Source organism: Hermetia illucens, chromosome 3 (genome assembly GCF_905115235.1).
Source record: "Hermetia illucens chromosome 3, iHerIll2.2.curated.20191125, whole genome shotgun sequence".
In the NCBI taxonomy this organism is placed as follows: Eukaryota; Metazoa; Arthropoda; class Insecta; order Diptera; family Stratiomyidae; genus Hermetia; species Hermetia illucens.
This window is the reverse complement of record NC_051851.1, coordinates 20121417-20148675: the sequence shown is the minus strand read 5'-3', so window position 1 is coordinate 20148675 and position 27259 is coordinate 20121417. Positions and strand designations below refer to the sequence as shown.

General features: G+C 42.0%; 1 protein-coding gene and 2 non-coding genes across 3 annotated transcripts in view; all 3 read left to right on the top strand.

The window, feature by feature from the left end:
• Positions 1-27259, top strand: part of LOC119650982 (rootletin) — a 70531-nt gene that overhangs the window by 42370 nt on the left and 902 nt on the right. The window contains exons 7-15 of the mRNA XM_038054245.1: positions 8637-9318; positions 9612-10122; positions 10179-10362; positions 10415-10590; positions 10652-11082; positions 15522-16358; positions 25715-26848; positions 26911-27086; positions 27149-27250. Coding sequence (XP_037910173.1) covers positions 8637-9318; positions 9612-10122; positions 10179-10362; positions 10415-10590; positions 10652-11082; positions 15522-16358; positions 25715-26848; positions 26911-27086; positions 27149-27236 — 4219 coding nt within the window. The 3' untranslated portion in view covers positions 27237-27250. The remainder of the gene's footprint in view (positions 1-8636; positions 9319-9611; positions 10123-10178; positions 10363-10414; positions 10591-10651; positions 11083-15521; positions 16359-25714; positions 26849-26910; positions 27087-27148; positions 27251-27259) is intronic.
• Trnah-gug lies at positions 279-350 on the top strand. Its single transcript has one exon. It is a non-coding gene; the product is annotated as a tRNA-His (tRNA).
• Trnah-gug lies at positions 20834-20905 on the top strand. The gene has a single exon. It is a non-coding gene; the product is annotated as a tRNA-His (tRNA).

Sequence of the window (27259 nt, the reverse complement as noted above, 5' to 3'; positions counted from 1 at the left end):
CAATATGAAGTTAAAATAATACAAAATCAATGGAACCCAATATATCACTTTTTCCCCGATACCAAAAGTTAAGTTTATAAATAGAATCGAGAAATTCCTCTCCACTTGCCAAAAATAGCAACAATATAGATAGTAAAACGAGCACCACCGAGTAAGTACGAATGCAGAACGAATTTCAAGTGTCTCTCTCACATTATTTCTCATCTGGAGAAATATTGCTTTTGTGTGGGCTTCGGTAGAATACAACACAAACGAAGACGAACTCACATCTCCCGTTAGCCGTGATCGTCTAGTGGTTAGGACCCTACGTTGTGGCCGTAGTAACCCAGGTTCGAATCCTGGTCACGGCAGTGTTAAAAGCACTGTCACGGAGGGAGAGCTTCTTTTTTGCGGAAAATAACAAAAAATGAACGTAGCAAAGAATTTTTTTTACCAAACCATTAAATAAAATCGTATCTAATCTATCTATCTAAATGAGAAAAACAGCGTAGAATAGCAAGACCGCCCCCATTGCCAATGGGAAATATAATAATAATAATCGTTGGAGCAACAATCCATATTGGATCAGGGCCTTGAAGTGTGTTAGAGTACTTCATTCACTTCAATGAATAATATGATACCGCATAATCTACTTCGAACGTTCTTTTTGCAACTATACATTAAATCGTAACAACCGAGGCGAAAGCATACAAAATTGCAACCCGTAAAGCCGATTATTGTCTTCGCAAAACTGAAAACCATACAATCAACGGATAACGCAAATAAAAAACGTTCTCCAGTAACTAAATTTGAATTTAACCAGAGACTTTGCTGTAGAAAAGTGACATTTGATTGACAGTTGTCTTTCAAATTCAGGCGGTAAAATTGCAAATGGCGAATTTTCGAGAACGAATTTTATGGAAGATTGGTACTTTCAATAAAATAAAGCAGATTATTTATCCGATTGCTCAGTAATCTCAATTAACCTGGAATACTTATTACGAAGAACTGCATTTTTGGTATAAAGATTTTCGTTCCGCAGAATTTTTGTAACAACCTTACGTAGCAGCAACGATTGCTATTAACGCTGTTTTTGTTGAACAAATGGTGATGATGTTTTTTTTTATACCCCGTTCGAACCCAAGCACTGAAGAAGGCCACATGTAGTCCCCGAAATATGCATATTTGCGAAACATAAATTTTAGTAAAGTAAATCCATCAACAGTGTTTTGAATTACTTTAGTTATGTAACTTTACTCAAACGCTCTAATCTAGGTTTTGTTAAAAATGCCGGTGTTTTGAATATACAGTGCGCGCAATTTCTATATACGCACCCCATATATTGCTCGGTGTGACTATATAGAAGCCTTGAGAACTATAAAGTTTATATGGTAGTAAATGTATCTTTATTTAAGTTTAGACTAGCAAAAAAAAATTAGCAAAATACATCTTCATTTTTAAGGTTTTGTGTAAAACAAAACCTTATTAAAATCGATTCAATGTCTGTCTGTCTGTCACACGCATTTTTCTCCAAAACGGCTAAACCGATTCGAACGAAATTTGGTGGACAGATGGGAACTATGAAATCCCACGCATACAGCGAGTGGCATAAATTTAGGTGGAGTTTAAAGGGGGGATTCAAAATTTTTTTTCACCGGATATAGCTGTGTAGGGTATCAAATGAAAGGTCTCGGTTTGTACTTTCCGAAACTGACATTAGTTTCGGCATAAATTGCAAAGTGCGTGAGTAAGGAGTCAAAATGTACGCACTTGAAGTGAGACAGGACTCATTTTCGGAAACTACCCAACCTAAAAGTCCGAGAAAAATCAGGGTGGTGCGTCTAGATGAAATCTAGGCCTCAAAATATGTCCCATTCCGATGTCTGCTCAAATAAACTTGGTAATAGTATATTATCAACTTTTAGAAATTGACTAAAAAACTCCCCTTAAGCTCATCCTAGGTGTACCAAATTTTGCACCGGCATAGAGGACAGTCATACATACACTTGCCAAGTTCCGTGAAAATCCAACTATTAGTGTCAAAGTTATAGAAGTTCAAACTTATCAATTTCGTGCTAATTAACAGCATTCTAAGCCATACAAATAAGATGCTGACGTCATAATTAACGAGAATAATTGAAATTCGAGTGAAATATTAAAATTCCATTCAAGAAGAATCTAATTCTCCCTAGCCCTTTTTTATATTTGATGTTGTTTAAATTGTTGGCATTTGCTAATAATATTAAACTCAGAGTGTGAAGCGTATGAGGTTGACCATTATCAACACAAATGATTTATTTAAATCGCTTTCTAGGGAATAGAGGGCAATCTTTTTCTTTTTCTTCAGCCAATCTTTTTCTTTTTCTTCAGCCTTCAGTTCACAAACGGGGTCGGCTCGTCGTGATCGGTTTCGTCATTTTATTTTATCAAATGCCTCATCAGGATGTAATCTCGAGACCTTTAAGTCCCCATCCAGCGCATCAAGCCACCATTGTTTTGACCGGCTTTTTGGTTGCTTACCATTGCTTTCGATGTTCTGACCAATACTGGTTGTTGAATTCTCGTTAGCGTGAATTACGTGACCAACACCATCGAAAACGCCTCTCTTGCAGTTTTTCCACGATCGGTGCTAACCCATATCGATCGCGGATATTCTCATTTCAGACGTGATCAAAACGTGTCACTCCACCAGTGCAATGCAACATCTTCGTCCCCATTACCGCAAGACGCCGTTCATTGTCCTTTATAGTCAACACTCAAACTATAGAGAGCGACAGACGGACGACATTGCAGTAAATTTTCGATTTGGGACGTGCGCTGATACGTCGATCACAAAGAACACCAGTTGCGGAATGCCACTTCATCCAGGTGGCGTTAATGCTTGAAACATTTCATTACGCAGTTCTCCATTGGCTGGTAGCATTGACTCGAGATATTTAAATCGCTCAGTTCTTTCAATGGCAGTAATCTGCCCCTCCAGATATTTAAATCGCTGAGTTCTGGCAATGGTGGTAACCTGCCCAGAACTGAGCGATTTAAATATCTCGGCTCAATGCTATAAGCCAATGGAGAACTACGTTATGCTCCTCACATAGGGAAACACAAAACCTTTTATACCTGAAGCGTCTAGCTTCCGGTTTCCCGACTTGTTTTTAAATTAACAAAAAATACATTTTTATTGCGCAATTTCTATATACGCACTTGCAGTTTTAAGCCTACTGAAATAAATAAACGCATAGTGATTAGTTACTAATATTTTGTTTTGCCCCCATTGGACCTTATGGCTTCGAAAATTCAACTTGGCGTTGAAGCTATTAAATTTTTAAAGTATTTTCTACGATTTGGTCCCAGCATTCTAAAATTTTTTTCTTTAACTCAAGTACGGAGCCAAATTGGCGTTCATTCGCATAGACTTTCCTTGCAAGTATCCCCCATATATTCTCTATGGGGTTAAGATCAGGACTTCGATGTGACGACTGCAAAATTTTTATTTGTTTGTCATTTAAAAATGATTTCATGTATGCGTCTAATGCGGCGTTGTCATGTTAGAAATTCCAGTCAATGTTATTATTCTCATCTAAATGCGGCATCAAAATAGCATCCAGAAGCTCAGTATAAATTACTGAGTTCATTTTGGTTGATACGATTCCCTGTCGAAGATTACCGGGAAAAGAAAATGCCCCCCAAAACATAACACTGCTGCCTCCAAAGTTGCGACTCATTCGAGGAGCTTCATTTCTTTTAGATCATGCAAAAATGCGCTAAATTCAGCTGAGCCGTAAAGGTTGAATTTCTTCTCATCCGAAAAAATTACTGCCTTCCATGCTTCTTCCCATTTCATCCACGATCTAACAAATTTGAGACGACCCTTATTATATGTCGGTGTTAAATGAGGTGCTTTAGCAAGCTTTTTATATTTAATACTGTTATCAGTATGGAAAATCTGTTGCACTCGTTTCTTTTTAATAGGAAGAAGTAATTTCGACATGATCTGGAACGAACCAAAGTTTATTTCTAGTAGCTTCCGCCTTAATCAGGGCGATTTCTCTTTTCCCGATTTTTTTATTTCCACGCGGATGCTTTGTTGTACCGTATTTTCCCTTTAATCTAAAGAAATTCTGTAAAACTCCGTCGGATCTACCAGTTTCCCTTAACATCGTTCTCATTATGCAGCCGGAATCTTCCATTCTGGCAGGTTGGCCTTTTTCTTCTTCGGTTGACACTTTTCCACGAGGCATCGTTATAATCTAAGCTAAAAAAGTTAAAATTGAGCACTGTTTTACGTAGAACACTACAAAATTTCACGCCACACCTTTCAATTACAAAAAAAAACTTTTATAGAAATTGCGCACTTGCAAATGATTGCTTTCGACCAGAAACGAAATATCATACAACATTTTTCAGCTGAGCTAAATGTCGCTGTCATAACGAATTCTCAGGAAGCCAAGGAACTTATATTCCCTTCAATTGTTTCACACAATCTTCGCATTCTATGCATTTTCTAAGAAAAAGAGAAAAAATGTGACTGCGTATATAGATATTGCGCTCACTGTACAAGTGGATATCATGTTTCATTCGACTGGGGGTTCATTTCTCAAGATTCAATATTACAAAGGACGATCTCAAATTCACATATGGTTCTTATCCACGTAAAATCCTTCTTAACTACGTAAAATCCAATCCTTTTATTAGGGTCATTCTGAGCAGCGAAGATGCGCAAATGCATCTTCGTTTATTATTTAACAACAGGACATGTTGTGAAAGAAAACATTTGACCTGAGTCGGGTATGACGAGATATGGAAAGACCGAAATATTTATGAGGGTCATACGGAGGAAAGAAGATGTGCAGATGCATCTTCGTTTATTATTATTTAGGACCAGCATTTATGCTGGTTGTTAAAAGATGCCGACGGTGCGGACGGTTCCATAACTGAAGCACACCTAGAATTAGCCAGCCAATCCGAGAAACCAGGAAAACTGATACTGGTCCCATTGGCCAGAGCCCAGGAATGTGCGAAAGTCAAAAAAAGGAGTATCAATGACGAAAAAACTAGTGGACCTATTAAGATCCCAACCGCAACCGAATAGGGCAACCAAATACTCCATTGAAACGATACCCAACTACGTCATTAATAAATCGACTGCCCGATTTACAATAGACGAATTAAAACTGCTCAATAAGGTTAGACCTGCACTGCCAATTGAAACTACAATAATGGATATTGAGGGTAAGATAAAATATTTCGAAGCAGAGACAAAATACTACATTAGGAGAGAAGTGGCCAAAGTTTTAAAATCGGTGGCCCAGTCGCTCTTCCAAGGAAATGAAGCTGGTCAAACAACTGAAACAAAAGGACGCATATTATTTAAAAGCGGATAAAGGTAACGCGTTGGAAATCTTGGACAAACAGGAATATGAGAGGCGAGTATTCGCAAAACTAGCCACAGGACCTGACGACATCGCATCTGAGCTCTGCAAAGCGAAGAGCTGGGACCCAACACTGTGGCTCAGTGAATTCTTTAATCGGGTTATTCAGGAAGGAAGAACACCATCTGACTGGCAAGAAAGTACCACTGTTCCAATATGGAAAAAGGAAGGTAGTCCAGCAGAATGTTCAAATTACCGTCCGATCCGGTTACTTTCCCATACCATGAAGATTTTTGAACACATTCTTGACAACCGTATTCGCGAAATCGTTGAAATAACCGTGAATCAAGCCGGATTTGTCAAAAATTACGGAACTACTGAGACAATACACGCTGCGCGGTTACTCATGGAGAAACACCGTGACAAGGATCGCCCTCTTTACATTGCATTTCTGGATCTAGAGAAAGCATTTGATCGTGTGCCTCACGAACTCATCTGGTGCGCTTTACGACAACACTTAGTGTCAGAAGAACTCGTGCGCTGGGTTCAATTGCTCTACCACGATCCGAAAAGTGAAGTTCGAAGTATAGCTTGTGTATCAAAACCGCTCCGTGTCTCCGTTGATGTTCATCAAGGAAGCGCCCTCTCACCACTCCTCTTTGTTCTTATTATGGACACCGTCACATGGAACATACAACGTCCAGCGCCTTACAAACTGCTTTATGCAGATGATGTTTTCCTAGCATCTGATTGGAGAAATGATCTCCAGCAACTTCTCCAAAAATGGAATGATCGCCTCAAGCAACACGGTCTCAGATTGAATCTAAACAAAACTGAATTTTCGACGACCGATCCCCATGAAACAGGCACAATCACTGTCAGCGGCAGGGATCTGCCCAGAACTGAGCGATTTAAATACCTCGGGGCAACGCTATCAGCCAATGGAGAACTGCGTTATGAAATTGCTTCATGCATTAACGCAACCTGGATGAAATGGCGTTCCACAACTGGTGTTCTTTGTGATCGACGTATCAACGAACGTCTCAAATCTAAAATTTACCGCAATGTCGTCCATCCAGTCGCTCTCTATGGTTCTGAGTGTTGGCCGACCATAAAAGACAATGAACGACGTCTTGCGGTAATGGAGACGAAGATGCTATGTTGGACTAGTGGCGTCACACGTTTAGATCACATCCGAAATGAGGATATCCGCGATCGTTATGGGGTTGCACCGATCGTGGAAAAGTTGCGAGAGAGGCGTCTTCGATGGTATGGTCACGCAATTCGTGGAAACGAGAATTCACTTGCAAAGATTGGTCTGAACATCGAAGTCGATGGTAAACGGCCGAAAAAACGGTGGCTTGATACGTTGGATGGGGATTTAAAAGCCTCGAGATTGTATCCAGATCAGGCATTTAATAGCGCGAAATGGCGAAATCGTTTACGATGAGACGACCCCGCTTGTGAACGGGACAAAGGCTGAAGAAAAAGAAGAAGCTTGCGAATCCTGGGGAAAAAATTACAAGGAAGAATTTTTTGAAAAGTTTAGCTCAGAAGCTCTTCAAACCTAATGTTGAACGACGTCTCAGCAAGAACTTGCCATGTAAACTCACTGAAAATATTACGTAGTATCTCGGGAAAAAACGACGACTAGAAGAAGCAGAAACGCAGAACTACCCTGCGAAATTACAATAACAATCCACATAACATTGTTCTCAGAAATAAACATAGAAAAGTCAAAACGGCCTGCACAAAATGCGGGAAACCTGCGTGCAGTGATCATTGCAAAGAGGTGTGCACAAACTGCTTCAGCAATCAAGAGTTTTACCGAAACAACACGTATTAATCATGTTTTCATAATTTAATGATTTAACTGTAAATAAGCGCATAAACAAAAAAAAGCAAGTTTTATTTACTTAATTACTCCTTGGGGTGAGGTATCACCCCATGTTACCTACCCCAGTTAGAAAAATCATGTTACCAGCGGAAGGTTAACTATAAAAAAAACATGGATATAAATTTCAACCTATTGGTATCCGCGGATCATTCGATTCTATACGGTACCAATTAGATGCCAAATAGATATCGAATTGAAACCGAAACATCGTTTCACACTTATTATTTTTTTTGCGAAGTGTGGGGTCCTAAGTCCAGATCAACTTAACGCCGGACCGGACCAAATGGGGAGCAACTTACTCCCTTTTTTTTGTCCACGAACCCCTCTTTTAGGGCTTAACACTCAAACTTTAAAAAAATGTGAGGCGATGACGGTTTTACGGTTTCTTACCAGGGCAGAGGCAAATCGTCAGGCGGCAACGTCTGGTGCTAAGCCCTAAACGAGGGGTCCGTGAACCTCCCAGGGCAGAGGTGAGGCAACGTCTGACGATTTGCCTCTGTCCTGGTAAGAAACCGTAAAGCCGGCATCGCCTGACATTGTTTCACACTTGTCGGCAGCGACCAAAACTGAACCTAAAATAAGTTGAACCGAATGAGACCGTATACTTGTGAAACGAACCCTAACAACTTAGGCAAAAAGAAGTCAGTCGAAGAGCAAAGGAGAGAGTTATGAACACGGAAACAAGAAAAATTCTGATCCTGCCCCGGACTTAATTCCATATGGAACTCCCGCGGGAGAGTGGAAAGAAAACACGTAAGCGTCCCTCAGAACCGACTGGAAGAAGCCAATGGTAGACTTTGAAGCTTTCCATCTTCCATTAAAAAAGGAAGGTTGACGAACCGCTTGTGTTTTACCCAAAACTTCAAAAAGGTCTCCGCCCAGAAAGGCGAAGTTGCTCTATTTTTTAGACCTGTAGAAGGTTATCAGTTTTCCGTTTCTTTGTACATCAAAACAACCATATTCACTCTGAAAAAAATCGTAAAATTAGTGCACCAATCCAGAATGTAAGCGACGAAGGCATTGCTTTTTGCGCCATCGATATCTCAAAGATTTGAAAGGTTTAAAATGTTAACTTGCAATCGACAAATAGAAGCGTAATTATTAGAAATATATAAGTCGAGTCATTAAATTAAATTAAATACAAAATTCATTTTTTCAATGATATCTTTATTAAAAAATAATGTCAAATGAGACAACGATAACCTCTGCAATGCCCAATATTACCTAATTTGTTTCATGCGAATGAGTTTAAATTCAATTCTTATGTGCATTAAGATAACCGACTAAGGTTCATTAAAATCGAAAAACCGCAATCTTCGAGTGATTAGCTTACCACAGAAGTATCACGTGTCAGTTTAATGTTATTGTGTTTTTTGTTAAATATATTTCAGAGCCGAAGAAGAAAGGGGAAGCCGACTAAGGGAAGAAACTATCACTTTGAGGGAGGAGCTAAATAAATTGTATCTTTCGCGGGATTTACTTGAACAACAACGGATGGAATCCGATAATTTAATATCCATACTAGAAAAACAGAAGACCGATCTCCAGTTCGATTTAGAAAAAGTTCTGATGGAAAAGTCAAACCTGCAAAATCGAATAGAGCGTGTTAGCTCTACTTGTGATACCACCTCTGACGAGTTAAAAGCCTTAAAGGAAGGCCTCATGGAATGCGAAAACGAGCGCAATAAACTTCGAGTCCAAACAAATGACCAAGCGGCTGATATTGCCTCTTTGAAAAAGGAGCTGATATCTGCCGAGCAAGTTAGGCTGGAGCTTGAATCAGAACGTGTAAGCCTCACTGAGAAACAAAAATGCATAGAATGTGAAAAAGAAAAGATTGAACAGGAGCTGGCCCATGTTACTCGCGATAGAGCCGATATACACAACCAGTTAACTGCTGTGAGTAGAAAGAAAGAAGCACTCAATGAAGAACTGTTGAGAACCCGGCAGAAATTGGAGCAAGCTAACGAAACAAACAATCGTTTGAACCGAAGCATGGAAGACCTAGTTAAGGACAATGAGGAGCGTCAGGTTATAATTGAAGGCCATTTGAAGGAAATCCAAAGATTGCAGGTAAGTTGGTCAGCTCTCTAGACACGTATGCCACTTTCGGTCAGGCTACTCCCAGGGCAGGGGTGAGACAGCGTCTGAAGAGTTGCCTCTGCCCTGGACGAAACCGTTAGTCCTTGCTTTTTGAACGCTTGGGTGCTATGCTCCAAACGAAGGGTCCGTGGACCAAAAAACGTGGGAGTAAGTTGCTCTCCATTTGGTCCGGTCCAACATCGTGTGGATGTGGACTTAGGATCCTACATATCCAAAAAAAATTACATACGCTATCTTTCACTCAAAATACTTCCCTTTTCCAGGAAATCATTGCTTCCTTACGGAGTGAAAAAGAGAGTCTCGAAGGAGTTCTTTTCGATACAAACACAACACTTGAAGGTACTGAAGAAAGGAGGGCTCAGCTAGAACGTGACTTCCAAGACTTACGTGTAAAGGAAGAAGGCCTTAAAAATCAGGTCAATCGCCTCAACAAAGAACTGGATGCATTAAATCGGCGATCACAAGAGATGAAAACCCAATTGGTTAACGCTGCTCGAGCACAGGAGGAAGAGTTCCAGCAGAAAATGGCACAGATCCAGGGAGCCAATGAGGACAATGTACGCAAGCTTAACGACGAGAAAGAAAACTTACGAGCCGGCTTAGAAAAACGAATGCAACAAGCATTGCAAGCATTGCAAACTAATAAGGACGAAGAAATTGAAAAACTCCAGGAACGTATTGAGGCACTTGAAAATCATTTGGAGAATATTTGTCAGCAACACAAAGAAAACATGATTCGTGCTGAGAGCGAGAAGCAGCAGGCTCTACTCATGGGTAGGCAAATGAATTATTCGTTTTCCAAGGACTAGCATGATCGAGTTTATTTACAGCTCATCAGGATAAACAGGCTGTTGCGGAGAGGCTGGATGGCGTTAGCAGAGAATTGAAGGCAGAAGCTGAAGGCAGTGAACGGCTTCGTCGTGAAGGCGAGGCCAGAGCTGAAAAGGATCGAAATTTGATTTGTCACCTCAAAGACGATTTAGCGAAGCTAAGAATGAAGAGCGAAGAAATAAAGTAAGTTTGAAATATTTTAAGGACCAAAATGAAGACGTATTTCTTTCAACAGAACGCATCTTGAAGAAGAAGTCAGTAAGCTGAATATCCAGATTAATTCTCTAGAAGAAGAAAGGGACAATGCTTGTCGAATGATAGAAGAGTTAAAAATGGAGATTCGGCTGAAAGAAGACCGAGCGGAAAGCCTTAACAACCAATTGCAGGATACTTTAAGAAAGCTTAAAGAAAGTAAGTGATACATATATAATGAAATATCGTTTCTTTTAACTATGCTGAACTTTGAATTCAGGTGAAAATGCAAGTGACGCTGTCCGTAAAGAACTAACAGACACCCGTCGAGTGCTCGGCGACAGCAACATCGAACGCGACAAGTATGCCAATAGCAACAAAGAACTTCGGGACCACATTAAACGTGTAGAAGCATCTAAACGCGAACAGGGTCGTGGAATGGAGGAAGCCTTGCAGAAAATATCAAGTCTTGAAGAGACCCGAAATTGCCTTGAAAATGAGAAAACACGCCTCGAAACACTTTTGAAAGAAACTGAAAATAATTTGGCCAAGGCAACACATGACCTTAATACCACGCGAAATTGTTTGCATAAATCACAGCTGGATTCTACACAAAAAGATGCATGCGAAAAGGAGTTGCAGGCAAGGCTCAATAATGAAATGGAGGAAAGGGAGAGGGTACAGCAGGAGCTGTGTCAAACGAAAAAACAGGTGAGTAGGCTTAATCAATTTAAGTAAGTGATTCTAGGCACTAAGGCGTAAAGTTTCATAAGATACCTTCAAATTAGTTTTGGGTGGAATCTTCTATTCCAAGGAAAGCAGCTCTCCCAGCCTCCAGCTATAAATCTCTCTGGAGTCCCCAAAGAATGGTTTACCCAGTGCCCCGTGCAGACCACCGTAATCTTGAATGCATTTGCATGCATCTGGCGCAGGAGCTCTCGTGATCGGGCTATGTTTTATATAAGCGGGCCAAATTGTCCTTGATTTGGCCAAGCTCGTAAGCCTTCGCTATCTAAGGCCCGAGGCTACTAGGTAATGCGAGTAAACTCCGCCCCTGACAGTCGCCAGCGAAACACTGACTGTATTCACCGAAGGGCTGCCAAGAGCAGAGCCTCGCCTGGGCTATCCGTCAGCCCGCTCATTCCCCTCTATATTCCTATACCCAGAAATCCAGAGGGGGGTGACCTTGATCGTGGCGCCCAGGCGGTTCTCTGCACTGCCCCACCAGCCTGGAAGATTTCGTCGCTGAGTACAAGGCCTTGATGTCTGCTCGACTGCCGGCCGGCTATGTTACGCTTGTGGCTCGAATTTCGCTCCAGCCATCGACAGACTTCCAATATGGCCAGTGCTTCCGCTTGGGATACACTGGCGAAACCTGGGAGACCATACGACTTGGATACATTGTGTGTGTTCGGGAAAACCCCGCGCCGATTCCACAGGCCATCTTTGATCCATCGGGAAAGAATACTGCGTCATAACCTTACAACACGCCACCGGTCTTCCACTTTGCCCTGGTTGGAAAGTCCACAGCATAGTTTGTCGTGAAGTTCAACTTGCGTGTGGCGTAGTCCGTAGGGAATGCCCAGATTTCCGTCAAGCATGTCACTGTGGCCGTAGAACTTTGCTGCTCAGCATCCGGGCTCACGTAATCTGACGGCACTACATGCTGCAACATATTTAATTTGAATGTCTAGAAGGAGGAAATGCAGGAGTACATTGAGAGCATCTGTCGAGCAGGACTGCAGAGCCCCAATAGCACCTGCACACGCGGTTCTTTGAATCCTATTGTATTTTTTGCTCAAAGCCTTCCACCATACAATAGAGCCGTACGTTAGGATCGGACGCAATACACTGGTGTATAACCAGAGAACAATCCTCGGTCGGGGACTGGCATTTCTTTCCAAAGGTTCTCTTGCAAGCATAGAAGGCTATACAGGCCTTCTTAACCCTCAGTTCTATGTTCAATCTCCAATTTAGCTTTGGATCCAAGATTACACCCAGATACTTTACATTAGAGGAAAGAACCAATCTTTGTTCATTCAGCCGTGGTAGGTGGAATTCAGGTATTCTTGTCTTGGTGGTGAATAGCATCAGTTGCGTTTTGGTTGGGTTTATTCCGAGTCCGCATCTTGCGACCCACAGGCCCACCTTTCGCAACGCTCCTTCCATGATGTCGCTCATAATAGACAGAAACATCCCTGACACTAATATCACCAAGTCGTCGGCATACGCCACCACCTTCACCCCGCTGCTGTCCAATGTACGTAAAATTTCGTCCATTACTATTAACCAGAGCACCGGAGAAATGACGCCACCCTGGGGCGTGCCTCTGTTCACAGTTCTGGTCAAGTGGTTGCCTCCCAGATCCGACTGGATTATCCTGGTACTTAGCATGGATATAATCCAATGCGTAAGTACCCCTATGTATGAAAACCACTCGTGCGCGTCTCCAGGACTGTGGTGCGTATCCTAAAGAGATGCAGTTCCGGTAAATCTCAACAAGCCACGGCACAACCCTTTTCTGCTGCTTCTGTAGCATGACTGGCATTATGCCATCTGGGCCTGGAGATTTATATGCGAAAAACCTGTTTATAGCCCAAGCGATCTTATCCTCGGTAATTACCGATTTAATAGTCTCGCACAGCTGGGGTGGCCGCCTCTTGGGGGTCCTGGTGGCCGACTTGTACTTCTTCAGGCAGTCCTTGTATGACTGCCAATATTTATGCTTGTAGCAGATGTTGAAGATTTCTCTGGTCAGCTTCTTGAGACTGGAGAGATCTTCATTCCACGACGATGGCAGTGTCTTTTTGCTTTACTTAGTAGGGCACGAGACTTTAAAGGCGGTATCGAATACCTTTTCCAGAGTCCCGACCTTTGACTCCAGTTCGTCTACCGTGCCAATCTTGTTCTTAATTACTTGATCAAACTTTCTCCAGCTGATCCTCCTGGGGTCTTTGAAGGGTTTGAAGACCTCTGCGGCGAGATCTTGATTGAAAAATATCCAACTGTGATCCGAGAAGGAAGGATTTCAGGTCAGACACTCTCCAGTCCTCCACCCTAAGAATCCCATTGTCGGTTATTAGAGTGATATCAAGGACCTCCTCTCAACGGTCACACTTCTCCGAGCTGGAGGAATGGAAGGTCGGTGTACTGGCCCTGTTACCCACCAATGGGTTTGAAGTAATAATAAAATCAAAGAATGACTCACCTCTCTCGTTGATTTCCGAGTTGCCCCAAAGCGTATGCCTTGCATTGGCGTCGCAGTTTATCAACACGTTGGCATTCTTTGTTGCTATGGTGTTCATCAGATGTTGTAATTCCTTTGGCGGAGCTGGTCGGTCGTGAGCCATGTAAGCCGAGGAAATATACATGTTCTCTGCCCCCGCCTGCTCCAGCTTGACCACGACTAGGTCGCTGGAACTCAGGTCCGGTCACAGAAAAGCGTGCAGACTCTTCCTCGGAAGAATACATGCTCCAGGTCTGTCCTGACCAGCGTCTCCTGTGTTGTGGAATAAATTAAAATATTTGCTTTGCAGCCATTTGATGGTTCGGTCGCCTCCGACCCAGGGCGCCTGTATTAGTGTCATGTCGATGTCTTCCTCTAGGAGGAAGACATCGACAGATTAGCCGGGGCGCACTTCGAGTGCTCCAGATTTATCTGCGTTACCCTCAGCATGATCTGCTTGCGTAGGGGGTTCGTCAGTTCCCGTCGGACCGTCGATCGTCATCTCCTCCAACAGCTCTTTAGCGGCGTCGATTGGATTTAGGTCGTCGTTCGGTTTTGCAGAGCGGAACACTTTTACCTTTGCATTCCTGACTCCGAATCGCACTTTATAGTCGACCTTTTCCAGTGCCTCCAGGCACTCTTCGTTTATACGGAGTAAACAAGATTAGCTGTTTGTCTGGGGTTCCTCCTCCTTGATAACAACCCAGTCGTCCATGGGAATCCTGGGGTTTTGAAGGCCAAGAAATTAGACGAGCTTGTCCTTATCCATGCGGATTTTCGGCAACCAGATGCGAACGACTGGTCTCATGGGAATCTCTCTCCCAGGCGTCGCTGTTCTTAACGACGCACGAACCAAGAAAGTCCCTAGAGAATTGGTCCTTGTAAGCTATAACGTGGAATCCACGGACCGCCTGAGAGGAATCAAAGCAGGGGATGAATCCCATGTGTTTGCCCTCGGTGTCCAGGAGATGCTCAAAGAACATCTCCGACAGCCTGGTCTCAACACTAGTCCTCCGGCGCTAGTTTGCCGCTAGCAGAATTACCATCCGCCAGCGCTACGTCGCTGAAGGGTTTCGCAGTTCGTGGCCCGTCGGCTGACTGTTGCTACGCACTTTTCTTCGGATGTTGCTTAGCGTCTGAGCTCTTACCCACTCTGGTCCGCTTGTGATCTTGCTCGACCTCGTCTTGAAATCAATTGCGTTTCAGACCGATGGTCTTCGCCCTCTGCTCGTCTGCCAGGCGCATGCTATTGTATTCCTTAACAATCGCCTGATATTTAACAAGGTCGTTTTCATCCCGCTCGTCGACAGTACCGACCTCCTTACTCTTAGCAATCTTGCTGAGAATATGCATGGCCTTCTGGTACTGACTCTTGGCAGGACACCAGTGGACCTTCGCTTCTTAGTCGACTTCCAACAACCGACGTTCTTCTCAGTTTTCACTTTCGAAGGACCCCCCGACGTGGAGGGTTTCGGGTTAGGAGTACTATGTCTGGTACTCGCTATACCCAGTTTGACGACAGTGGATTCCAGACTGGAAGCCACTAGTCCGTCTGCCTCCCGGAGCGAGGTCCGTGCGGTTGGTTTCAGCACAGCGGTGCTATGGCTTGCACCGAGTGTATTGCTCTCGATGGCTACTGTCCCCTGGTTCTCACGAGTAGTCTGGGAAGAATGTCCACCCTGGCTGGCCCGGCCCCCAGAGCAAGAGTCTTATTTGAAACTGAAGGTGCCCAAGGTATTCAGAGTTCGCATACTAAAGACCAAGCTCCCCATTGGCCAGGCAGCTCTCCGCGTATGCTGTTCCACCTTGGCTTGGGGTCCTATTAGCACCTTCTCCAGTGCAGGGAGGACGATCCCCGATAGTTGTTAAAAACATTTCTTTCCAAAAACTCATTTTTAATTCTTTACATTTTTTCATCTTTCAGCTTGCAGAGCTCGAAACAAGTTTATGTAACACAAGACAAGAGATGGGTCGTCTTCGCTGTCACCTTAACCAAGAGGAACATCGCTGGCATGATCGTGAACAAGAGCTCTTGGCCCGACTTGAAGATAGTCGTGGTCGTGAAAAACGTCTTGAGGATCAAAAACACAACTTGGAAGTATGCCTAGCTGATGCAACCCAACAAATCCAAGAGCTCAAAGCACGTCTCGGCGGTGCCGAAGGACGGGTTCGGGCGCTCGATGAACAACTCATGAACACTGAAGCGTTGAAAAAGGAATCTGAAAACAAACTAAGCTCCATTGCTCATACTTTGCGTCGAATAGCTGGTATCCAATTCGATGGTTCTGTAAACCTTCCATACCGTCTAATGAGTCCATCGCGGCGATATAGCCCAGTGCGTAGTGGCTGTGGACATGACTACGATAACCGCAGTATGAGTGGTGGTGGTGATGGTCCAGTTGATGTCGATCCGGAGTTGGTACGAAAAGGTATTCGTACTCTAATGCATCAAGTCGCTCAGATCGAACGGGAGAAGGACGATTATAAAGTTCAACTGGCAACTGCTAAGAAGCAGATACACGACGCTTGCGATTTGCAAGAAAGAAGCGATGGTAAGATTGCAAAACTGCAAAATCTTCTACGAGGTTGCCAGGAGGAGAAAAGTACTGTGGAATCACAACTGGATTCGAAGATTTCATCCTTGCACGCTTTAGAAGAAGCATTGAAACAGAAGACGAATGAAGTAATAGCACTGCGGGATAGAGTGGCAAATCTGGAAATGCAACTGGGAACAGGCGTTGAAGAGAAAGGTCAATGCGAGGTAAGTTTTTGTCATATTTTCTGTATCTAAAATTTAGATCCTTAAAAGCCAGTATAATATTTTAAATAGTAGTCCAAAAAGCTTTATCATATTCCTTTGTTTGGTGTACCTAGCGGAGCCACAAATAGTATTCAAAATATTAAATATGGTTCCCATCAAACATACATACACGCTATCGTTGTCGGTTTCTGGCAATGTGCTTCAATTTACTCCGGGATTTTCCGAGCAGCATGCACTTCTCCTCCACTGATCTGTTCTAGGGCGACCCACTTACGGCCGGCTTGAAATAATGGGTTCCATTGCGAGATATAACCCGCAATGGAATTGTCGCTCTTTCTCAATGTGTGACCTGTCTACTGCCACTTTCACCACCGCGCCCGCCAACATCTGGCCGCACGTCGGTGAAATTTTCCGTTTACTGTTGTTTCAAGTCATAGTACTTCGATTGAAAAGTGAATATTACTGGTGAGAGAGGTAGCAGAAAGATAAAATCATCCATAGAACCCCTCCACGTACACTGGGCAAGGCAACTTGAACAATGGTACTGGCAGACCCCGGTTTGGATTTCAAATTGCTCTGAAATTTTACTTCGATGTAGTAGACGTAATTTTACTTCATCGTATGTCGCTCTGATAATATCTATTAGTTTAATAGACCATTAGCTTAATCCCAACTACAATTTTATTTTATTATGTATATATATATTTCGGGAGCAACTTACTCCCTTCATCAGTACAAAGCTTGTACTGATGAAGGGAGTAAGTTGCTCCCGAAATATATATATACATAATAAAATAAAATTGTAGTTGGGATTAAGCTAATGGTCTATTAATTTTGGACTTAACTACAAACTGAAGGCGATATCTAACATGTTATCTATTAGTTTCCCTGCGATACAGAGATCTTGAAATCGATGAAGAGCAAATGGAGTAGTGGTCTAAACTCCCTGCACTACCTGCTCTCTGTCAATCTGCCGACCAATATTTTGAGGTATTTTTTGATACGTTCCGGGATGATTTTAGCTAGGAAGCATACAAGTACCCTTCCAATTATCATATCCAAGACGGGTGACCTTTTTTGGAAACTTAATTTCAAATATTAGGAACTGTGCTAAAAATGTGGCCAACCCTGTACTGGAAATTATTTCTGAAGAGCCAGAATAAAACTGTACACGGCCATTTGTTATCTCGACGAAATTGATAAGACTAATTAGGTTGACCCTGACCAATATGCGTGTCCAGATAAAAAGCAGCAGGATCACTTTCGAGACCATTCAACGTCAACAACAGTCTAAGATAAAGGGATACCCTGTCATGCGTCCTCTTTAACCTGGCCCTGGAAAAAGTGATCCGCAATGCAGATGTTAATGCGAGAGGCACCATCCTCTTCAAGTCCACCCAACTACTAGCCTACACTGATATTGACATTATCATCATCAACGACGCAACAAGCGGTATCCGGTCTAGGCCTGCCTTAATAAGGGACTCCAGACATCCCAGTTTTGCTCCGAGGTCCACCAATTCAATATCGCTAAAAGCTGTTTGGCATCCTGAGGTACGCCATCGCTCCATCTCACGCAGGGTCTGTCTCGTCTCCTTTTTCTTTTGATATTGACATTATGGGAAGAACAACCCGAGATGTACAGTCTACCTTCTTTCAGATTAAGCAGGCGACGCGAGATTTTTTGCTACACATTAATGAAGGCAAGATGAAGTACATAGTGACAACGTCAGTGCCAAAAATCAAAGAACGAACAACATCGAATTCCATTGGCCAAACGAAAACAATGGAGATAGGAGACTACAACTGTAAGACCGTTGATCATTTCTCCTATCTAGGGTCGAAAATCATGACCGATAACAGCTATGACGATGAAATTCGCGCACTCCAACGAAGCATATTTCAGCTTGCAAAAACTATTCCACTCGAAACGTCTCACCATAGGGTCGAAGCTCTTACTACACAAGACTATGATCTTGCCAGTCTTTATGTATTCCTCGGAGACCTGGGTTCTTATCAAGAAAAATTATGAACTCTTAGCCGTGTTCGAGAGAAGAAGCCTCCCAAAAATGTTTGGCCCCTGCATAAATATGGACTGTGTCATCGGCTCCGAAATCCAATTGACCATATCTGTATTAATTGCCATCGTCGTAGTTCTCTGTCGTTATCTGGTACTGTTGCCTGGTAACTGACTACCCTTTTTTCAACATTTAGATCACGGGTACGAACGTTCGAGCTTGCATTATTTTTATGCACGTTGTACTACTTGGTCGTAGTTATGAACTCTCTAAGATCAGGACAGCTATGTAATGGACGGAATTTAGACAGCTCAGATCTCCAGAGACAACCCGTAACATGTATAAAGGATAGCAGCATCGCTATCCTGCAACTAGAGGCTTTATTGAGGTAGTCAAAGAAATGTTTACTTAGCGTCCACAGCCTGACTTTTGTTAGAGCTAGGCAATCGGAAAAAAAGGTTTCTCTCAGTAAGTTCGACAATGCGAATTATAGGGTATACCAAGTCTGCCGACATGGTTCCCTAAAGGTTTGTGTCTCGTTCAAAAGCTCTCCCGATCGAGCCTTGTTATAGGAGGACCATCTAAAACCAGCAGCTATCAAGTAATGCGAATAGATTCCCCTCTTACCAGTCACCACCGGAAGAGAGACTGCGCCCAATAAAGGACTGCAAAAGCAGAGCCCCGCCTAGCCAGTCCGTCAGCCTGTTCATTCCTCTCTAAATTTCATTATGCTGAGTGTAGTGTCACGCTACATAGCGTGGATGTGGTCGTACCTCTAGTTTTCGGTTAGAGCCCTAGAACCCTAGTCCTAATTGGCACCTGGATGTCGGTCAGAATTTTGGGTCTCGGACCATTCTCTCTGCATCGACAACACCACCTCCACAGACAATCTTTCTCTGTTGGTGAAGGATTACATCCTGTACTGTTGGTCCTAACATCAATGAATCTTTTTGCTGATGCATTAAAGGCAACAAACTCGTTAGTCGTTGCATTGAATGCCTGGAGAACCACATGATCTCCATAGGCCCGCAGTTTAGATATTCTTGCAAGTAATCGTTGTAATCTCAAACAGGTTTGGATTGCTTCGTGTCCTCTTTTCGTGCACTTTATATTTCAGAATCACGACCTTACTTAATACTGGTTTGTCTTGAGGTTAGACTTGAATGGGAGCTGCACTTCGAACCTTCTAGTATGCAGTGGCTACTTTATAGTATGCTTTGCACCGTTTTTCTCCTTTTTTGCTAAGCATCCTGCTGGGTACTATCTCTTCCTGTTTTCCAAATTGTGTTGATGATTAGGGCAATGGTGCTAATTTCACACTCCAACCATTTTTCTTTCATAGTTTTTCGATACTTGTTCTCTACATTTCCTGGTTGTGCTTCCAATTCCTGATATGACCGCTGTGGTAGATTCTTTGTTTCAATCTCAATCGATTTGATGCGTTATGTCATGTTATCAAGAAATTCTGCGAGTCTTAAGAAGACTTTGATGACGTTGTACTGCAGGCTAGCGCAAAAGTTTCTAGGTCTAGGTATTTTTTGTATACCATAAAATTTCAATGAAAAGAGGAAGCTATTTTTTATAATTTTATCAGAAACAACACATATTGGGCTACATAAAATGGAATTAATGAGAAACGTGCTGTCCGCCTTTTTTACGCGATCAAAAATTCGCTATCTAAAACTTTCTCCCAAATTTTTCAGATCTTTCGCCAACATTGCTTCTGATTCAGCCCGTATTCGTTCAATCAACGGTTACTTATTTTTGATTCTGGGCTACGTAAACACTCTCTCCTTCAACATGAACCATACATTTTCTATGGGATTTAAATCAGAAGAATTGCAAGGTCAATCTCTCCAAAGAATCACGAAGTTCTTGTAAATCACTTTGTAAGTCTATGCGGCCGAGCTTCATTCTGCTTCGAAATCGCCCCCTTTTCTATCTCCGTTGATGTATCCCTATATGTATTTTCCATTAACAGATGCTGCTTCCTTAACAAAATGTAGTTGACTTTTTCCACGTTTTTCCACTCCGCCAGTTTTTACGTTGAATTTCTGGCCCTACATTGTGGAACCGTTCGCTCTCACTGTTCTATTCGTGAGATACAAATATATCCACTATTCAAGGTCATCCATTTTGAAATTGTTGGATGGTTAAATCTTCTCTTCCGATAACTTTCGCAATGTTTTTGCAGCTTTTTCCCTTCTTCCATAATTTAATAATGATTTTTCTCTCGCTAACAGCAATTTCTTTTCATTCTCTGTCATTCTAAGTTTACAAATCTTATTCCATATTAACACGGCCATTAATTCAACGTGAAAGTTTTTATCACTCTTTCCTTATTTGGAAAGTTTTTCCTTCTTTTGAATGTCGAAATTCATTTAGAAGATTTATCAATATGGAGGGAGTACTATGACGTCTGACGCTATGAAAAATTGGGTGAATGTGTGCTGCGTAGCCGTGATCGTCTAGTGGTTAGGACCCTACGTTGTGGCCGTAGTAACCCAGGTTCGAATCCTGGTCACGGCAGTGTCAAACACTGTCACGGGTGGCACTTTTTTGTTATATTTTATTTAAAAAAGATATACTTGGTACACAATTTCATATGCGAAACTACATTACCAAATGAAAATAATAAATATATTTTGAATTATGATATTAAAACTAAATTCAAGATGTTATCCAATTGAATAATGAATTCCCCGCGTTAGAAAATAACTGTATAGTTTTTACGCCGAAATAGGTCTTTCACCTGACCAACAAGTAACATATCTATTGAAAAAAAAACAAATTCAAATGCTCATTTATTAATTATAATGGTTTGAAAATCGAATTTTTACAAGATGGGAAAGAAAATGCGATGATTGACTGTCACTTCCTGTTATGTCATTGGACGAGTAGTTTGAATCTTAATTACGTCAAAGCATACGGTCCAGCATCTGTTACTTCCGACTTTTGAAGTAATCAATCAGTTTTTAACAAAAAAGAGGGATGGTTACATATAAAGGCAATCCCACAATGTAACTTACGTTTTGGCAGTAATGGTAATTAGCCATATCGAAACTCGTGACTAATATAACGTTCCCTAAAAGAAAAGTATAAAAATGGAAAGGTTTAACGCATATTAATTGCAATAATTAGAATAATAATGTTGTAATGCTGACACCAATATCTGTCTCCAGCAATGGCTTCAAACATATTTTCTATTTTACAAATGTAGAGAAGTTAATTTAATGTGAATCTTCGACATATTGCTACATAATCGATTTGCAGGTCCAAGTGTCAAAGTCATCGAAACAATGTAGTGGGGAGAGTGCAGTTAATGCACAAGGACAACGTTTGCACGGGTTTGATGAAAATAACTCCCGAAAACACGTGCACAAAAAATAGTTGCGCTTACTTTGCGATCAAATGCAGGTTCATTTGTAAAATTTGCAGGCCGATGACAAAAAATGTATTTGCACTGAACGGGATTCGAACCTTCAGCAGGTTGAATATTTTGGGGCATCTCTTTTGCGACTTGATTTGTATTAGGCTCATTTATCTTGCTTTGCAATTTTACAGCTATAGGTCGAATATCCCCAGGGTGATCCGTCTGAGACTTTGGAAGTGGAAAATAAATAACAGTGACACAAATTTCTATATTATCCGTGTTGTTACAATCTGGGCAGATGCCGAATTTTACCTAATATTAGCACTAAGTGCCAAGCATTTAGGCTCGGACGATCCTACCTACTTAAATTATATTATTAAGATTGAAATTTGAGTTTATGGAAAATTAACTCGCATTGAAATGATCCTCACAACAATGTAAAGCTGATTGCAAAGAAACCGGAGTTTGGTGGATGATGGCGATCGATTTCTTACGAATATTTCCTTCGGAACAAGGTTTAGTACTTCACCGTCCTTCTGGTCATTTTCCCTTCGAAATTAACTTTGATACTTGGTATTTTGATGAGCAACTGCCAACTGCTGGTCTACTGAAGATTCTTGACTTGATTGACTTGATTTGAGACGTCAGATAACATGGCACAAGATTTTTAACGCGTTTGAATTTGGCTGAAATTTAAAATATTGATAATTAAAAAACCAGTTGTTTTTTCAAAATAGTCTTTTAGAGTTTTGTTAGTCTGCATTGTAGCAATGATAATCCGTTATTAGTGAAAATAAGGCAGGGAGTCTGTTATAATACGCATTCATTTGTTTTGTTCGTAGTTTTAGTCTCCTTAAAGAAGAACTAACGACTTACTTAGTACTTTTGCCTTCGTAAGCACGCAAATGCTTTAAAAAGTTAAGAAAAATCTTTAAATATTATATGATAAAATAATTTTGAGGTTCCATACATCGGCATAGTTGTACAGAATAAGGGATTCAAATTTCAACTAAATCGGTTAAGGAGGGAAACCAAATTATAAAGCCCTTTTTTCAAGCACTTTTTTGAGATTTTTTAGCGGGAAGAACACTAACTGAAATTCAATTAAATTCGGACATTGAGATTTTTTTGTGACTTACGTAGTTGCCTTTAAGGTATGAAATCTTTTCTCACTCTTAATTACAAAAAAAAATATAGTTACAACAAATACAAGTACGCTCATAGACGGCTACGTCAAGACTGACTCCAAGTATTTATAATATATATACGCTGTTTACATAGCGCTACAAAATTACATGAAGACATAAAGCGACTTCCTCTTGGACCTGCACCCGATAAACGCTAGGTTCTACGCTCAAAAAATCTAAAGGAGCACGGATTTCACCTTTTAATTTTTTGATAACCGATGTTACGTACGCAACAACTATGACCCCACGTTGGGCGCCAACTCTGTTACAATGAGAGTTCATTACCTTGGCACCAGCACGGTCACCAAGGCTGTCGACCAACCAAACTCCCTTAACAGGTTTGCCAGTCGTGAACGCCGACTACGCGAGATAATATATGGAACCGGACGACAGAGCTAACCCGAATGCTAGCAGTTCGGGGAGATGTGTGCCGGGGTTCTTAGTTCTCACATATTATCTCCCTGTCAGAACACAGAGATTTTATCACGTGCCTTGACTCAGGAGTCAACAAAACAAAACCCAACCGGGAACCACTTTATAAGAGACGTGAAGTCTCATCACCGAGGATTACAATCCCAAAGGAGCTAAAATGGCTAACAACCTGATAGGGGAAAGGACTATCTCACAAAAAAAAACACAAGCGAAGAGTAGATGGGGAAGGATCAGCTCTGAGGCGATTCGAACATGTATTCTTTTCTCCTTGATGGGGGGCCATGTGATATGATGACCCTACGGCGTTCCACTCCAACCTAATAAATCTGACTAAAGTCCAACTGATTGCTATGGTGTCCAACCGATAATGTGCTTGCAAAACCTTTACTTAAGCGATCGTTTCCCTTTTTTTTCATTTCCATTAATAGAAACACGCATATGCATAGCTCATACTTCTTCAATAAATATCCTCCCTTATCCTTTGCTTATTTAACAATCATTTTTTAATAATTTAACTATTTTATTGACCTTGGACGCCTTTTTACATTGTGTTCTTATTTTAATAATCTCAGTTTCGCACGCCGCAGATGATCAGCAATACACTGAAATCGTAGGTCGTTCCGAAGCCAGAAACAAAATCGAAACTTTTTTATTAAACCTTCATCAAGATGTTTGTGGCAAATGAAAACTTTGAATCTGTCCAGGGAATTGAAGTGACTGGAATGAACAGAACTGTAATAATCAAATACATGTGCGTGTGATTTGGCCCTGGTGGGCAAGTAAAAAAAACAAACCCAACAATAAAATTAAGATTTGGATCGCGACCTCGCGCTTACCAAAGATGTCAACACACTGTCCACGACCATCGTTCTGTCCCTCCTCCTTTCATCCCAGAACCCAATCTCCCAGTCATATAGCGCAGCAAAGCAGAGAAGGGCAGCCACAGCGATAAACTTCCCTTCCGTGGCTGAAGCATGAAGATTTAAATTTGAAATTTCAAATTTGAAACAATTTAGTGGACATCAACCTCAGACCAAGCATTGTTTAGGAGTTCAAGAAGGTTGGTCGTCTTCCCCATACTCCTTGCTCCCATTCACACACAGCGCTTTGTTGTTTCTGATCGTTTTAAGAGAACCCTTCATCTCTTCGAGTGTAGTGGTGCGGCCGTCCCCCTCCTCTTTTCCTTCCGTCCTCTTTTCCTTCGATGTGCAAAGATTGTGTCGTGGCATTTAGTAGTAAAATAAAGGGTTTTTTTCTCTCTTCATGCCTTCAATGAAATTCTCCGCTCCGAACCTGCAAAATATAGTTTTTCTTCAGCCTTTGTCCCGTTCAAAAGCGTAGTCGACTTGATCGGTTGCGCCATTTTGCTCGGTCAAATATCAGCATCAGCGTATCAAGTCATCGTTATTTCGGCCGTTTTTTTGGTTATTTCTATCAACTTTGATGTTCAGACCAATCTTGGCAAGTGAATTATTGGTATCGCGCATTGCATGTCTATACCGTCGAAGACGCCTTTCTCAGATTTTTTCCACAATCGATGCAGCCCCATATTGATCGCGGGTATCCTCATTTCGGAGGTGTTACGCCACTAATCCAACACATCTTCATCTCGATTACCGCGAGGCGCCGTTCATTGCCTTTTATAGTCGGCTAACACTCAGAACCATAGAGGGCGACAGGGCGAACGACACTCATTAAATTTTGGATTTGAGATCAGTTTATCTAGGTTGCGCTAGTGTGCGAAGCAATTTCATAACTCACTAATAGCGTTGATCCGAGATACTTAAAACGCTAAGTTCTCGGCCAGTCGATGTCACTGGCAATGATAGTGCCTGTTTTATTGGGATCGATCGGCAAAAAATCTATTTTATTCAGATTCAATATGAGATTGCATGAAGCGACCATTCCACTTTTGAATTAGTTGTTCGAGATCGTCTTTGCTGTGAGACGCTAGGAAAAATTAAATTGCATAGACCAGGGGCGCTAGTTGATCGGATGGTTGGATGTCCCATGGAACAGTGTCTATAACAAAAACAAAGAAGAGTGGTGAAAGAGCGCTTCGTTGATAAACATCGAAAGGAACACGAGACGATTTACACACTCACCACGCTTCGAACGTGATAGAGCAATTTACCTAAGCGCACGAGTTCTTCTGACACTAGATGCTGTCGCAGAGCATACCAGAAAATTCCTGTGGCCCACGATCAAACGACTTCTCTAGATCCAGAAATGCAAAATAGAGTTCTGGACTAGTTCTTCATATATACAATCCCCGTTGACCCACAAACTATTCAAATCCTTTGAATATCTGAACTTTACTGAATTTTTATTTATTCAATATTCTAGGATCGCTTGGAAAAGACGCGACAGCATGCAAGCCGTTTGGAGTCCGAAAAACGACAACTACAGGAAGAACTTTCTCGTACCGAAAGTAGACTATCCAAACTCGATCTTCAAAAGGTTGCACTTGAAGGTGATATAACTCGTCTGCAGATGGCTTTAACTGAGAAGGAGAGCACAGTCCGAGCACTACAAGAACGTCTTGAAAACCAGGGACGCAGCTCAACACAACTCGAAGATCGTTGCATGTCCTTAAAGACGACAATCGACCAATTGAAGGAACGCTTGCAAAAGGCTGCGGTACTTGAAACGGAGCTAAGAGGTGAGGTGAATGCACTTCATAAGGAGCGAACCGAACAAGGACACTGTGTGCAGGCCAGTCAAGATAAACTTAAACAAATTCAAAAGGCTCTGTCCAGTTGCGAAAATGAAAAACGGATTCTTGCTGAACGGCTCGATGCGGCTCAGAATAATATTAATGAATTGCGACGCGGCCAACAGGCCCAACAAGATTTGGCCCAACGTCTTCAAGAGCAGGTTGCTGATTTGGAAGTGCAGAAATCCAATGTAGAATCGCAACTACGCATTGCTAAATGGAACCAAGAAAACTCAGATCAGATGAACCTGGGCGGGGGCGACGGTGGTGATGGTGACATGACGCGGCAACTATTAAACGCGCAACGTGAGAAGACAGAGCTCAAAGGAAAGCTGGAAGCACTCAAAGAAAAAGTGAAGCTCCTAGAAAATGAACGTCATGGAAGCAAATTTTCAGGACATGCGGCATTTGATCGCTCGGAGAAAAGTTTGTATGGTGGGGACGGCGGTGAGTTAGATTCGAACCGGATGGAAACGGATGGTTACCTATCGCGTCACGGGCGTGGGAAACCTTTCAACTGTGGTCTTGACCATACCATGATCGAACATGAAAACCGCGACTTACGGCTGAAAGTTCGTCGTTTGGAAACCCTTTTGGCTGAAAAGGAGACCGAACTGGCGCGGGCAAAGGCTCGATTAGTTGAAAGTCAGAAATGTCTTCCAGGCGATTCAGAACGATATCGCAGTGCCCAGTTGCAGGCCGAGAAGTTGTTGGATGCACGTGAACAGGCTCATCGACAACAGGTGACGCGGCTTGAAAATCAGGTTTGTTGGATTTCATTTTTTTCTGCTCAGCTATTTTTTATTAATTTGCATTTGCATTGCAGATCTCGATGTTGCGCGAACAATTGGCTTTGGAAAGTAAACGAAGACAACAGTACATCCTTCGAAGCTCGAGAGCTAACCGAGAAATGCAGCAACTTCGCAATACATTGGGGGATTCACTGCGCCACGTGTCGCAGGATCCGTTTGATACTAATTTGTTGGAGAATGAAACAAGACGGTTTGTTTGCTCTTATCTAAATGCAAAATTTTAGATAATCCTGTTTTGTGATTGCATTCCAGACTTGATACTGCAGTTTCACTTAGTCTACCTCCATCCACATGCCACGACTATGATCGAAGTATGAGCCCGCCATGTAGTCGCAAGTAAAGCGGTTGAAATCGGTAAGAAGT